Source organism: Geotrypetes seraphini, chromosome 2 (assembly GCF_902459505.1).
Source record: "Geotrypetes seraphini chromosome 2, aGeoSer1.1, whole genome shotgun sequence".
NCBI lineage: Eukaryota > Metazoa > Chordata > Amphibia > Gymnophiona > Dermophiidae > Geotrypetes > Geotrypetes seraphini.
In genome coordinates this window covers 518,534,622-518,549,473 of record NC_047085.1, presented here as the reverse complement: position 1 = coordinate 518,549,473, position 14,852 = coordinate 518,534,622, and the positions used below count along the sequence as shown (strand labels likewise).

The 14,852-nt window shown below is 46.5% G+C and overlaps 1 protein-coding gene across 1 annotated transcript in view; it reads right to left on the bottom strand.

The window, feature by feature from the left end:
* LOC117355027 (oocyte zinc finger protein XlCOF6-like) overlaps positions 1-11,929 on the bottom strand; it is a 65,288-nt gene extending 53,359 nt beyond the window's left edge. Inside the window, exons 1-3 of the mRNA XM_033932973.1 lie at positions 11,461-11,929; positions 10,930-11,056; positions 10,037-10,153 (exon numbers count right to left, since the gene is read on the bottom strand). Of these exons, the coding sequence (XP_033788864.1) occupies positions 10,037-10,153; positions 10,930-11,056; positions 11,461-11,484 (268 nt within the window). The 5' untranslated portion in view covers positions 11,485-11,929. The remainder of the gene's footprint in view (positions 1-10,036; positions 10,154-10,929; positions 11,057-11,460) is intronic.
* Between the last annotated feature and the right edge of the window lie 2,923 nt (positions 11,930-14,852).

Sequence of the window (14,852 nt, the reverse complement as noted above, 5' to 3'; positions counted from 1 at the left end):
GAAAAAACACGACTTCTAGGCTCAGCGGAAAATTTTGAACTGGAGACCACGAGGGGATGCGCCCCCTAGTGGAGCAGGAAGGCACGCATGCGTGGAGCAGCAGAGCAAACTTAAATCTTCAATCAAGTTTGCTTGAAAATGCTTCCGCATCGGGGCTCCGTAGATGACGTCACCCACATGTGAGAATATCATGCCTGCTTGTCCTGGGATAAATGCTTTTTCAATCTTCATATGCTAAGAAAAGTCAGATCCTGCTTCCACCAACAACATTTCGCTGACTTGTCCAATCCATCATTCTATCCAGACTCGATTACTGCAACTCCATCTATCTAAGCCTAACAAAGAAAAGTCTTCTCAGACTTCAGTGGATTCAGAACACCGCAGCTAAACTAATCTTCGCAAAAGACAAATTCGACCACGTCTCCCCGCTTCTGTCTAAGCTTCACTGGCTCCCAGTCTTCCTCAGTGTTCGCTACAAATGCGCCTGTCTTACCTTCAAATCTCTTCACGGCATCTTTCCTCCCCTCTTCCCACTATCTTGGCTCTCGAGTACTCACTCCACCTGATCCACTCAGAAATTCAAACTATCCTTCCCTTCTCTAATTGGCATTTTCCATACAGGAAAACTTGGTACATCCCTCCTCTTCAGGATCACCGAGCTGTGGAACAGCTTTACGGCCCATCTTCGGAGTTCGACCTCACTCCAACATTTCAGAAAACATCTGAAAACCTGGCTTTTCTCCAAAATGTAACTACACCCTCCCTCTCCATTATTCTAACTCCCCTCTTTCCTTCCTGTTCACCAAGCCCTTCTTCCTTCCATTGGAGTTCCTTTCTTTATTTTTAATTCCTGTAAACTGTGTCGAGCTCCACTTCCGTGGAGATGACGCGGTATATAAACTTAAGGTTTAGTTTAGTTTAATGAAAAAGATCAGAATTCTTAAGCCCATATTCCTCAACTAATTCAGAGAAAGGGAGAAATCTATCGGCCACCCAGATCTGTTTCAAGGTGCGCAAAGAAGACAACCCAACGAAGAAAAGTAGTATAACATTGATTAGGTGGAAAATCAGGAAGGAAAGAAATAGGAGACAAAAGAAAATATTTACACTATGGAAACAGCGTATTGCAGGGTATCTGCATGAGAGTGGGCAGCTCAAAAAGTAATAGACGCAATCTATCCATCGGGAGCCATGGCACAAGTCCATAATGGAATGGAAGGGATCAGACTGCTCCAAACGAAGCCACGGTTTATATGCATTCCCGAACCATTCTCCAAAAATCTGTAATTGTGCAGCTTGGTGATAAGAGTGTGAAATGTGGGATCCCCAAACCCCCCTCTCGTTTTTACCTGATAGAGTTGCCCGATTAACCCTTAGGGGGGTTCTTTTCCCAAATATATCAAAATACTTTCCTGTTTAATCTAAATTAAAAAAATATTGGGGGATGGCAATCGGGAGAGCCATGAAAAGGTAAAGAAGTTTTAGCAAAATCACCATCTTCACCGCATGGATACGTCCCAACCAAGATGTACTTAGACCCTTCCACCGGTCCATATCTAAGGAGATGTCCTTCAATTTGTCAGGAAAATTGTATTTATAAGCCTCACCCAAGGATCGCAGAAGATTAACCCCTAGATATCTTATAAAATGAGGAGCCCAAGAAAAAAAGAAAATTGGATTTCACTCAACTCACTTCCTCAAGAGATACATTAACTTTCAATAGTTCCGATTTATGCATATTGATCTTGAAACCAGACACTGCACCGTATCGCCTGAGAATATCCATAAGATTTCCAAGGGACACCGATGGATTGCTTAACATCAGCAAATAACAAGACCCGATGTTCTGCACATCCCGCCAAAATCCCCGTCACTTCCTCTGATGTTCTAATTAAGTGTGCCAAGGGCTTCACTGTTAAAGCGAATAATAGAGGGGACAAGGCACACCCCTGCCGGACCCCCTAAGCAATTCAAAAGGTTCAGTGTAATGACCATTGATCTTCAAAGAGGCCCAAGGTGATTTCTATAAAATCTGAATTTTCTGTAGAAAGGAATCCGAGATCCCAATATGCCTAAGAACTACCATCATAAAAGGCCAGTGCACCCTATCGAAGGCTTTCTTTGCATCAAGGGAGAGCAGAACTGAAGACACCCCTGACTCCCGCGCTACTTCAATAAGATGTAAGGCTCTATTAATGTTATCTGCGGCTCGCCTCCCTAAAATAAAACCTGCTTGATCTAGGTGTACCACTAAAATAACCTATTGCAACCTAGACGACAAGATCTTATTATAGATCTTTTAATCATTGACTAGGAGAGAAATAGGTCAATAGGACTCACATAGCTGAGGATCTTTTTCCGGCTTAAGGATAAGTGTTCTACTCTCTCCTGGTTTTCTTCCTATCTCTCTCGTCGTACCTTCAGTGTAGTTACGGTGGATCCTGCACCGCCGCATCTGAGGTGGCACTCTAGGGTGCGCTATGGAATGCATAATATGTAAGATGTGTTTGTAGAGTATTTTGTGGAGTTTTTTCTACAAAAACGCCTTCTTTTCGTATGGTTCTGGATAACTCTAGTTAGATACAAGCATATGTATGAGTTAAGGCCACGCCCAATAGAAGCGTACAAAAAGTTGGTGAATAAAAATTCTGAGTATGAATGTAGCCAAGGCCAGAAAAACACACTACAGATTAATATTAAGGAAAAGCATAATAATATTATCTTTATGTACTTTGCTATTAAGCCAGAGCATAGAGGAAATCATGTATTAAGAACTCCATCTTGTTGTAATGACTCCATTTTGTGGTTTTCTGGGTTTCTGTCTTTCTGTAAGTAGCTTTTTCTTGGCTTTTACTCCATCTTGGTTCTCTCTGCGGTCTTTGTTCAGTTTGAGCCTCGTGGGCTAATTGATAACAGATGTGCTTGAGCTGCTTAGGAGCATATTAGATTACATATACCAAAATGGGATTGTATTAAGTATGAATGCAATATACCGTGTTGTGTGTGAATGGGGCCCCGAATGAATGATGTATGAATGATGTGTGAAGGTATACTAAAAAATAAAAATAGAAAATTGGCTAAACAGTCCTCTCCCTTGAAGAAAAAGTGCAAGCTTAAAATTAAAATAATGGACATCAGTATGAGCTTTTATGCATGAACGAGGAACTATAGGCTCGGGCAGTGCCTTCATGAAGGTATACTAAACATGAGTGGGTTTTGAAAAACATATTTTATATATTTTAAACCTGAAGAAACTCTAAGGAGAAATCCTGAGGCAACATCTGGAAATAGAATCAGAAACGCTGTACCAGTCTTAGAGAGGCCCACCAGCATAGGAAGGGGTCTGGGGCTTCTGAGTCTGTGTGTAAGTGAAATTTGTAACTGTCAGTTTTCCAAAGCAAGTGTGTCGTGGACTCAGACAAGGGGTTTTGATTTTACCTTTTTGAGAATGACAAAAAGAGTATCGGATATGTTATAATATGTTTATGCATATTCAGAAATTAAGGTAAACAAAAATATGACTTTAAAAACTATATCTTTGGGTTTGAAAAACTTGTAGAGGAATTCCCTTTGTCCAAAGTTAAGGACAGCCTCTGTTAGTGGATTGGCTGACAAGTAATGATGTCATGCAGAATAAAAGGTACATATTGGGGAGCAACGAATTATAGGTTGAGATCTTTGTCAGAAAGGACAGCTTTGAGGAAGGTGTTGTGGCGAATTGCCCAGTCCCAGATTTTCAGAGCCTCTTGACAGAGGGAGGCCGATCCCGTGCCTCCCTGTTTATTGACATAATACATGGCGACTTGGTTGTCCGTGCAAATGAGGACTACACGGTCGTGAAGTAGATGCTAAAAAGCATTGAGAGCATTGAAAATCGCTATGAGTTCCAGCAGATTGATGTGGCAATGACGATCCGCACTGGTCCAATAGCCTTGAGTATGGAGACCATCTAGATGAGCCCCCCAAGCGTAAGTTGAAGAATCGGTCATGAGAACCTTCTGATGGGGGGGGGGGGGCGTGTGAAAAAGTAAGCCTCTAGATAGATTGGAAGAGAGCATCCACCAGAAAAGAGACTTTATCAGAGCAGGAGTGACCTGGATGTGATGAGTCAGAGGGTCGGAAACCTGCGTCCATTGAGATGCCAGGGTCCACTGAGGAATACTGAGGTGAAGTCTGGCAAAAGGAGTCACATGTACTGTGGAAGCCATGTGACCCAGAAGGACCATCATGTGTCTCGCCGAGATGGACGGGCAAGAGGAGATTGACTGACAAAGATGGAGAAGAATCTCCAGACATTGTAGAGGAAGGAACGCCCTGAGTTGGACTGTATCCAGAACAGCTCCGATGAAAGGAAGAGTCTGAGAAGGTTGAAAATGGGACTTCGGAAAGTTGATTTCGAATCCCAGACTCTGCAGGAACCAGATAGTCCGCTGGGTCGCTAGGTCTACTCCCTGAGACATGGAATCCTTGATGAGCCAGTCGTCCAGGTAGGGGAACACCTGAAGACCATAGTTTCTGAGCGCTGCAGCCACCACTACCAGGCACTTGGTGAAGACTCTGGGCGATGAGGCCAGGCCGAATGGGAGCACTCGGTATTGGAGATGAAGATTTCCCACCCGAAATCTGAGATATTGCCGGGATATTCCCAGATGGATGGGAATGTGCGTGTAGGCCTCCTTGAGATCCAGAGAGCATAACTAGTCAGTCTGCTCGAGGAGGGGATACAGAGATGCCAGGGTTAGCATAGTAACATAGTAGATGATGGCAGATAAAGACCCGAATGGTCCATCCAGTCTGCCCAACCTGATTCAATTTAAATTTTTTTTTTTTTTTTTCTTCTTAGCTATTTCTGGGCGAGAATCCAAAGCTTTACCCGGTACTGTGCTTGGGTTCCAACTGCTGCTGTTAAGACTTACTCCAGCTCATCTACACCCTCCCAGCCATTGAAGCCCTCCCCTGCCCATTCTCCTCCAAACGGCCATACATAGACGCAGACCGTACAAGTCTGCCCAGTAACTGGCCTAGTTCAATCTTTAATATTATTTTCTGATTCTAAATCTTCTGTGTTCATCCCACGCTTCTTTGAACTCAGTCACAGTTTTACTCTCCACCACCTCTCTCGGGAGCGCATTCCAGGCATCCACCACCCTCTCCGTAAAGTAGAATTTCCTAACATTGCCCCTGAATCTACCACCCCTCAACCTCAAATTATGTCCTCTGGTTTTACCATTTTCCTTTCTCTGGAAAAGATTTTGTTCTACGTTAATACCCTTTAAGTATTTGAACGTCTGAATCATATCTCCCCTGTCTCTCCTTTCCTCTAGGGTATACATATTCAGGGCTTCCAGTCTCTCCTCATACGTCTTCTGGCGCAAGCCTCCTATCATTTTCGTCACCCTCCTCTGGACCGCCTCAAGTCTTCTTACGTCTTTCGCCAGATACAGTCTCCAAAACTGAACACAATACTCCAAGTGGGGCCTCACCAATGACCTGTACAGGGGCATCAACACCTTCTTCCTTCTACTGACTATGCCTCTCTTTATACAGCCCAGAATCCTTCTGGCAGCAGCCACTGCCTTGTCACACTGTTTTTTCGCCTTTAGATCTTCGGACACTATCACCCCAAGGTCCCTCTCCCCTTCCGTGCATATCAGCTTCTCTCCTCCCAGCATATACGGTTCCTTCCTATTATTAATCCCCAAATGCATTACTCTGCATTTCTTTGCATTGAATTTTAGTTGCCAGGCATTAGACCATTCATCTAACTTTTGCAGATCCTTTTTCATATTTTCCACTCCCTCTTCGGTGTCTACTCTGTTACAAATCTTGGTATCATCTGCAAGAAGGCACACTTTTCCTTCTAACCCTTCAGCAATGTCACTTACATACATATTGAACAGGATTGGCCCCAGCACCAAACCCTGAGGGACTCCACTAGTCACCTTTCCTTCCTTCGAGCGACTTCCATTAACCACCACCCTCTGGCGTCTGTCCGACAGCCAGTTTCTGACCCAGTTCACCACTTTGGGTTCTAACTTCAGCCCTTCAAAACTTCATGCAAAACTTTTCTTTGACCAGATATTTGTTGAGCACCCTGAGATCCAAAATAGGACGCAGATCGCCCATCTTCTTTGGAACAAGGAAGTACCGGAATAAAATCCCTTGTTCTGTTGAGCCAAAGGAACTGGCTCGATAGCTCGGAGCTGTAACAATGCCTGAGCTTCCTGAAGAAGAAGGGTGGTCGGGGCAGAGGAGGAAGAATACTATCTTGGAGGATGTTCTGGAGAAACTTGATGGAATTGAAGAGAATATCCCTCCCTTACGATGGAAAGGACCCAGAGATCGGTGGTAATAGTCATCCATCGATGGTAAAAATGATGGAGACGACCTCCGATAGGGGGAAAAACAGGGAAGGGCAGAACCACTGACCTTATGCTCTCGAGAAGACAGTCAAAAAGGCTGAGGAGCCTTAGGCACAGCAGGTGGTTGAGGCTTCTGCTTCTTCTGCGGATGCTGCTTCTTGACAGGCTGACGAGTGACAGGAGCCTGTTTGGGTGGAAAACGCCGTTGGTAAATCAGAGGAGGGCGGGAAGGACTGGAAGGAGCCGGCCTAGGCTTAGGATGGAGAATAGATTGAAAGGATTTCTCATGGTCCGAAAGCTTCTTGGTCGCTGCCTCAATGGACTCATCAAAGAGGTCACAAGGGACATTAGCCAGCCGGTCCTGAAAATTTGGGTCCTTGTCGATGGTCCTGAGTCATGCCAGGCATCGCATAGCCACCGAGCAAGCAGTAGCCCGAGCTGACAGCTCAAAGGCATCATATGAGGATTGAAGCAATTGCAGCCGAAGTTGGGACAACGAGGCCAGAACCTCCTGGAACTCAAATTGTGCCCGAGGATCCAAGTAGGTCATGAACTTGGGAAGGAGGGACAGAAAAAACTCAAAATATGTAATGAAATGGAAATTATAATTGAGGACTCTGGAGGTCATCATTGAGTTCTGGTAAATTCGAAGCTCAAATCTGTCCATTGTCTTGCCCTCTCTGCCCGGTGGAACAGTGACATATACTTGAGAGGGGTGAGACCACTTCAATGAAGATTCCACCAGAAGGGATTAATGGGATAGTTGAGCCCATCAAACCCCTTATGATGAACCGTCCGGTATCTGGAATCCAATTTCCCTGGAACAGCTCCGATGGAATAGGGAGTCTCTAGACAGTGCACAAAAGTTTGATCCAGTAGCTTATGAAGAGGAAGCTTGAGGGATTCAGCAGGAGGTTGAGGAAGATGCATAGTCTCGAGATACTCCTTTGAAAATTTGGACCCAGTGTCCAGTTGAATGTCCAAATCAGCTGCCATATGACGAAGAAAAGAGGAGAAAGACAGCTGGTCAGCCAGAGCTGGGCCTCGAGAGGGACTTGAGGACGTTGAGGCTTCTGGATCCAATGAGGACGGGGATCTCGATGGGGAAAAAGACCCCATCATGTCCTCGAGATCCAGAAGTGGAGGAAGCGAAGTAGCCGATGGGGAATACTGGAGAAAAGGCTGCCTCTAATGAGGTGAAGCATGCCTGGAGGAGTGCCTCGAAGAATGTCTTGATCGATGATGCGAGCTGTGTCTTGAAGCAGGCCTCGACAAACAAGGCGAGTGCATCTTCGCTGAAGCCCCCAGAGAGTGGATGGGGCTGGAAGCGGTAGATCGAAGCAGAGGTGGTTGGCTGGAAGTACCATGAGGCACTCGCAAAGACTCGAGTCCTTGCATCGAGTGGATAGGTTCCAATGGAGGCACTCGCAAAGACTCTACTCCTTGCATCGAGTGAATCGATTCCAATGGAGGCATGGGCAAAGACTCTGCTCCTTGCAATGCATACATCGATGCCAGACCAGACACTCGCAGAGACTCTGCTCCCTGTAGAGAGTGTGTGTACGGCTGAGGCACAGGAGGCGGCTCGACCTCGCGGGAGACTTCCACATGCCTAGGCTGGAGTTGAGAGAGAAGCTTCGGCCCCATGGTGGTAAAGAGCTGAATGAATTGCTTCTCAAGTAAGGTCTGGAACAAAGCTGACAAGGATGGATCCGCGTCACCAATGGGACCACCTGCACGGGCTTCGTGCTTCCTTGAGGCAGTGTGAGAGTGCTTGGACTTAGAAGCCTTGGGCACATTGAACACTTCCAGGGAAATGGGCTGCTGCGCTATCTGACCTGAAGAGACAGAGGAAGGCAACGCAACCGGCGTCGAAGGCTGAGCCGGTACAAACGAAGCAGGTTTGATGAGGCTCGGAGCAGTAGATGTGGAAGACTGGAGAGCCTCGGATGTGGTCGATGGTGAAGCACCCTTCGATGACGGAAGCTCCATCGAAGACTCCATGCTGTAAAGCTGCTCCCACAAGAGGCAACGAAGCTTGAAGGCATGGGCTGTAAATGTTGAACAAGGCCAGCATGATTTCAGGATGTGTTGAGGCCCAAGACACCAAATGCAGCGTCGATGAGGGTCCGTCAGTGAAATTGCGCGCTGGCACTTGGAACACTTTTTTAAAACCGGTCGCAGGCCGGGACATAGGCTGAAAAAGCTCCACCGCAAGATTGAAGCCGCGGGGCTGCGGCCACGTGGCCTGCCCAATCAAACGGATGGAAGAAATTTATTTTTTTTTTAAAAACAAGAAAGCATGACGAAAATCGACGAGTCTGAGAAAAAGAACCCAAAACCGCGGACTTAAGAAGGCACAAGTGAAAAAACTTCACGCAGAGAGTCGAAGACAGACTTCTCGGCTCCGCGGAAAAGTAAGAACTGAGGAGACGCGCCCTACGCTGGGCGGGAAGTCGCTTGCGCGGTGCGAGCTACTCGAAACTTCGAGTTTCTTCAAGCAAGACTGCTTGTTAGACGTCCGCATCGGGGATCCATTGGATCACGTCACCAACTTGTGAGAATACCTGCCTGCTTGTCCTGGGATAACTGAAAGGTATTGCGATTAAATAAATGGATTATATTATGTTATTTAAGCACCAAATGAAAACTTAAATGTACAGAGCACTAGGCCTCATGTGGGCAAGTGTGTTCTTATGTGCATTAAGTGCTTGGAGAACTCAGTGGTAGTCTATAAATCAGGGGTGTCCAACCTTTTGGCTTCCCTGGACCGCAATAGCCAAAAAAAAAAATGTTTCTGGGGACGCACAAACACAGAAACGCTGCAGTAAGACAGAGGAGGGAGCCAGCAAGATGGTAAATACCTGGGGGCAGCACAGGAAAACATTACATCGCCTTTGACCGGGGCCGCACAAAATACTTCATACGACTGCATGCGGCCCTTGGGCTGCAGCTTGGACACCCCTGCTATAAAGTACACGCTCAGTAGCACATAAGTACCGGGAAGGGCCATGGACGGGGCGCACTTACAATCTTAACTTACAGAATAGATAAATAATGTGTTAAAGTGACACATTTAGGTGTTCGCTTTTATGGCTGCCAGCTGGACAACATGCAGAGACCCTGCTGCTACCCACGCTTCTGCACACAGACCCAGTACACAGCAAAGCTCACAACAGTCACAGCCCAGGATCTGGCACCACAAAACACGCCTTCCACCAAAAAACCACCATACTTCAATGATGCACAAACCGACAAAGCTATTTTACCTTTGTGTTAGGCTATGTCCATATGGAAAATGATGTAACTTAAACCACCATAGGTTATGTCTTTTCAGAAAATGCTGCAATTTTAAAACACCCTATGTCCACTAAGTCTATATTTCCAAATCTGTATGTTATGACTATACTGTAAAATCTATACCTCAATGTCCACCAAGTTTGTCCTGCTTATACTGTGAATGTACTCTGTTATGGGCTCCTTTGGGAGGCTAAATAAATGACTAACACACACAGTTTCCTCCACCTCTCCAGAGCTAAGACTGTGTGGCCCACTGATTAAGCCTTCATTACAGACCAAGTGACTGATCCTCATCTATAAAGGGGTAGAACCCCCCCTCCAGCAGTCACCCTACAGAAGGTGTTTACCCCAGTCCCTCTTATTACTGCACTCACCCGAGCAGCTACTTTTCACAGTTTCTCTTTCCTCTGATCCTGGCTCATCCCTGATGTACGGCTCTTCTCCTCGTTCAATGTAGGATATAATATTAGGGATGAAGGTGGGAGAACCTGCTGTTGGGGGTAATAAAAGCGTGTTAATTTTTTCTTAGAAGTAACATAAACCCTCTTTATTTACCTTTAAAGTCTAATCCCCACTCTAAATATTGCAATATTATCACCTTCTCTTCAATATATGTAAACTTCTTTAAACCTTATACAACATGCAGGTCTCCTTGTTCATACCTAAAACAGCTGGAATAAGGTGAAATAAACACAGACAGCATGTTCAAACTGATGTGAGCTCAGAGAAGGGGCAGGAAGCTAAAATCATTTCCCCACATCTCTCTCCAGAAAAAACTTTCCAGCAAAGAATCTGCATTTCAGAGATTATCTTTAACTAGTACAGTACGAAGTTCTTTTCCATTTTAACGTAGTTAACATAGTAAATGATGGCAGATAAAGACCTGCATGGCCCATCCAGTCTGTACAACAATCATAACTTCATGATTAAATTAAAATATCTTTTTTTCCTGTTCTCGAGTATGTTACCGGCCTCTTGTGGCACCCACTATTGTTGTTGGTGGACGCTGCCTCTTTGGGTAGGTTTGTCCCTGTGTGTTGCTTGCTGTAGTTTACTTGTGGTAGAATTGTTCTTATTGTTGCCAGATTTATCCATTGACTGCTGGTTACTAGGAACATTTCCTTCAGGCTTCATATAGGTGTCTTTTTTCATTTGGAGTAGGTTGGGTGGGTCCCCCCAACCTCCGCAGGCCTGAAGCTTGTGCCTACTCTTTAATCCCCCCCCCCCCCCCACTACTGCTAATAAATATGTTAAGTTTATTCCTTACCCAGAGAAATCAGGATCTCATAATTCTCCTTCATCACCTCCCTGTAGAGCTCCTTCTGCTCTTCATCTAAATACTCCCACTCCTCCTGGGAGAAAGAGACAGCGATCTCCTCAAATGTCACCTGCATCTGAAACACAAACCAGAAACACACTCAGCATTTTCTGCAACTCTTCCAGGAAGGGCTGATGCTCATTGGGGAGGAGGAACATTTACTGGATGTACATAACACACAGTCCCAGACTAGTTCTGTTTTAGAAGAGCTGCCAGTGCTGGGGTTCAGTGAGGCAGATGTTTCTGGGTTTAAATAGTTCACAGCCACCTAACAGCCAATCCCAGAGTATCTCTCAAGGGCAGATGTACAGAATTGACCTTCACATAACCCACAGTGCCAGACTAGTTGTGTTTCAGAAGAGCTGCCAGTGCTGGGGCTCAGTGAGGCAGAGGGAGATGTTTTGGGAGACCTCTCAGGGCAGAGGGAAGGGTTTCTGGGTTTGTCCCAGCCCAAATCTCTCTCCTTTCAACATGACCCACCTGGGCAGAAGCTCCTGCAGCCATTTCCCAGGATCAGAAATGAAGGTGGTCCAGGGTTTGTCTCTTACACTTTTGCGAGAAAGAACAAAAAGGCAGAAGCTGAGACTTGAAGCCGGAATTACAGGAAGTAGAAAGGACTCGTTTCCTGTTGGGCACAGGCGGATGACATAACAAAAAGGAGGCGGAGCTTCCCTCTTAGCACTCGGTCTACAGAGGGAGGAAGTGTTTTCTTGTTGGTTCCGCCCCTTTCAGTGCTGATTGGTCAGACAGTTGCTGGGGGTGGAAGAGGAGTTAAGACGTTCCACCCACGGAGGGAGAGGAGGGGTTTTAGCTTCTTCTGGCACTCATTGGTCAGAATGTTCTTGGAGGCGGGAAAGAGCCCAGGAAGGCGGGAAGCTCTGCTCTGGTGAACTTCGGGCCTGGCGGCGTTTCACTCTGAGCATTCGGTTTACTGAGGGGAGGCAGTCTTTTCTTCTTAGTCCCGCCCCTTTCAGTACTGATTGGTCAGACAGTTGCTGGGGTGGAAGAGGAGTTAAGGCGTTCCACCCACGGAGAGACAAAAGAGGTTTTAGCTTCTTAGGCACTCATTGGTCAGATTCTTCCTGGAGGAGGGAAAGAGCCAAGGAGATCCGGATGTTCTGTATATGCTCCGCCCCTTCCCGGAGGAGACTCAGTAGTGCAGGGTCGTCTTGGAAATGTTGCCGGATCCCTCAGTGAGAAGCTCTGCCCTCTCCTTTGTGATGTCATCGGTCTTTGTCCTATTAAAAGCGCTTCCTAAAATCCGCCAATCCTGGGGCTCACTTTCTCCCCTTTTCCTAGCACTGCAAGAGAGAAACCCTCAAGCTTCTCCCCTGTACCCAGAGAATGATCCCGATTCCTTTCTAAATCGTGTCTGCCCACATCCCATCTGAGAAACTCTTGTTTATATATTGGCATTTATTAAACACCTTTATGAAGAGATTTATTTATTTCAGTATTTATATACCACTTATAGCCTAAGTGGTTTACATTCAGGTACTCAAGTATTTTTGCTTACCTGCCCTGCTGGGCTCAGACTCTATCTAATATACCTGGGGCATTGGGGGTCCCAAGGAGGAGTGTGGAATTTGAACTCGCAATCTCAGGGTGCTGAGGCTGTAGCTCCAACCACTGGAGCATTCGCTCCCAGATAGGGTTTCCAGACATCCAGGAAAACCCAGCATGTCCTCATTTTTGAGAATTGTCTGGGTGCCCAGATGTTTTTTTTTAAATTGGATACCAACAAGGAGGCAGTAAAAATCATGTGGTTCTCAGAGAGACTGTTTGCTGACCAAACTATAAACACTAATGGTGAGAAATCACGTTTAAAATTAATATAATTTGATAATGGAGTACCCTCAGTGTGATAAAGCAGCGAAGGGAGCAATGCTCCTACGCTTCACATCTGAGACAAGGGCCAACCAGTCCCTATGATGGTGTGGGGGCAGGGACTGGTTGGCCCTTGTCTCAAGATGTGAAGCGTAGGAGTATTGCTCCCTTCGCTGCTTTATCACACTGAGGGTACTCCATTATCAAATTATATTAATTATAAACGTGATTTCTCACCATTGGTGTTTATAGTTTGGTCAGCAAACAGTCTCTCTGAGAACCACATGATTTTTACTGCCTCCTTGTTGGTATCTTGTTAAGTTTCGTTGGCAGGTGTTTTGGAGTTATTTTTTGGGGTTTTTAAATGGGGACATCGGTCCAGGTTGAGCCAGTTCTTCCATCTACCTCCTGCTGCCCTGGCCCGGCTGCTATAATTTAATCTTCAGGCAGCAGCAATATGGTAAGCCTGCTCCCACTGGTCTGCGCCAGAAGCCACGTCTCTGCAATGACTTCCTGTTCCCTCTTAATCGGGACTTGCAGAGGCGGCTTCCAGGGCAAGACGGCGATAGCAGGCTTACATCTTTGTTGGTGCTGCCGGCTTCCCGAAGATTCAATTGTAGCACATGCTCAAGGCCCAGCACCTGAGGCAGATCTTCAGGCACCGGCACCAGCACCAGCACAGGACATGCTGGTGCCGGTGCGGAAGCTACATCAAAGTAAGAAGAGGATTCAGGTGGGTTGGGGGGACGTCAGATCGCGGCGGGGGGGTGCCCGATGGCGGCGGGGGGGAGTGCCGGATCACGGAGGGGAGAGTGCCGGTTCACGGGGGGGCCTTCGGGGGGAGCAATGCCGGTTCTCGGGGGGTGAAGCAGCGCTGCTGGCCTCGGGGGGGGGTGGAGGGTGGGAACGTATCAAAGCGAGTTTCCATTATTTCCTATGGGGAAACTCGCTTTGATAAACGAGCATTTTGGATTACGAGCATGCTCCTGGAACGGATTATGCTCGTAATCCAAGGTACCACTGTATATATATTTTACCTAGAAAAGTATTCCACGGGGGGCGCTGCTGAGCCCACGAGGAATGGCAGCTTAATTGTGGAGCTCCTGCATCCGACCGCAGTATCCTGCCTAACTGCACTTCAACTGAGCCCAAAATTGTTCTAATTTAACACCATCGGGTCAGTATGCTTGTCTCTTCTGAATCACTAATTTTCTTGCGGGAATGGCGGAAAAGAAGCTGAATAAACGGCACAAACCGGAACCCCTGTCGCCCTCGAAAGCACCGCTGCCGGGAGCCGAAACCGGAAGTAACAAAGAAATACTCGCAGAGCTTCGCGGACACTAAATCGACCACGGATGAGATAAATGAAAAGCTTACAAACCTCTCAGTGGACCTTTCTTTGCTGCAGAACCGAGTCCAAACTCTGGAAGGCAAGATGGATGCCACTAATCAACACGTGGCTGATCTGCGTGCTCAGACCCGACGCATTGCTTCTATGGAGGCTGAACTGGAAGACAATAATAACAGATCTCGTCGCTGCAATATTCATCTTTTGGGGCTTAAGGAAGGATCACATGACCGTGACCTGGGCAAACACCTGGAAGTACTGATTCCTAAACTACTGGATCTCTCCTTTCCCCATGATTTTGAGATCGAGAGAGCCCACAGAGTACCATCCTCTAAGAATCCAAATGATCGTTACCCAAGGCCTGTGGTTCTCAAGCTGTTAAGATATCAACATGTGCTGGATATTATGCAGCGTGCCAAAATTAGGGCTCCTGTGAAGCACGAGGAAGCCACCATCTTGTTCCTGCCCGATCTGAGCAAGTTCACTGCTGCCCGTCGGAAGAAATTGCTTTCCTTCCGTCCGCAGCTTAAACAGCTGAATGCTAAATTTGGCATGTTATATCCAGCACGGATGAGAGTAACTCTCCGCAATCAAACCAAGGATTACACCAACCCTGAGGATTTAGCTGCCTTCATAGAACTGCAATCTCCTACTCCTATTCATCAGGTTTGACTTCTTCCGGGGGTTGCAGGTTCCT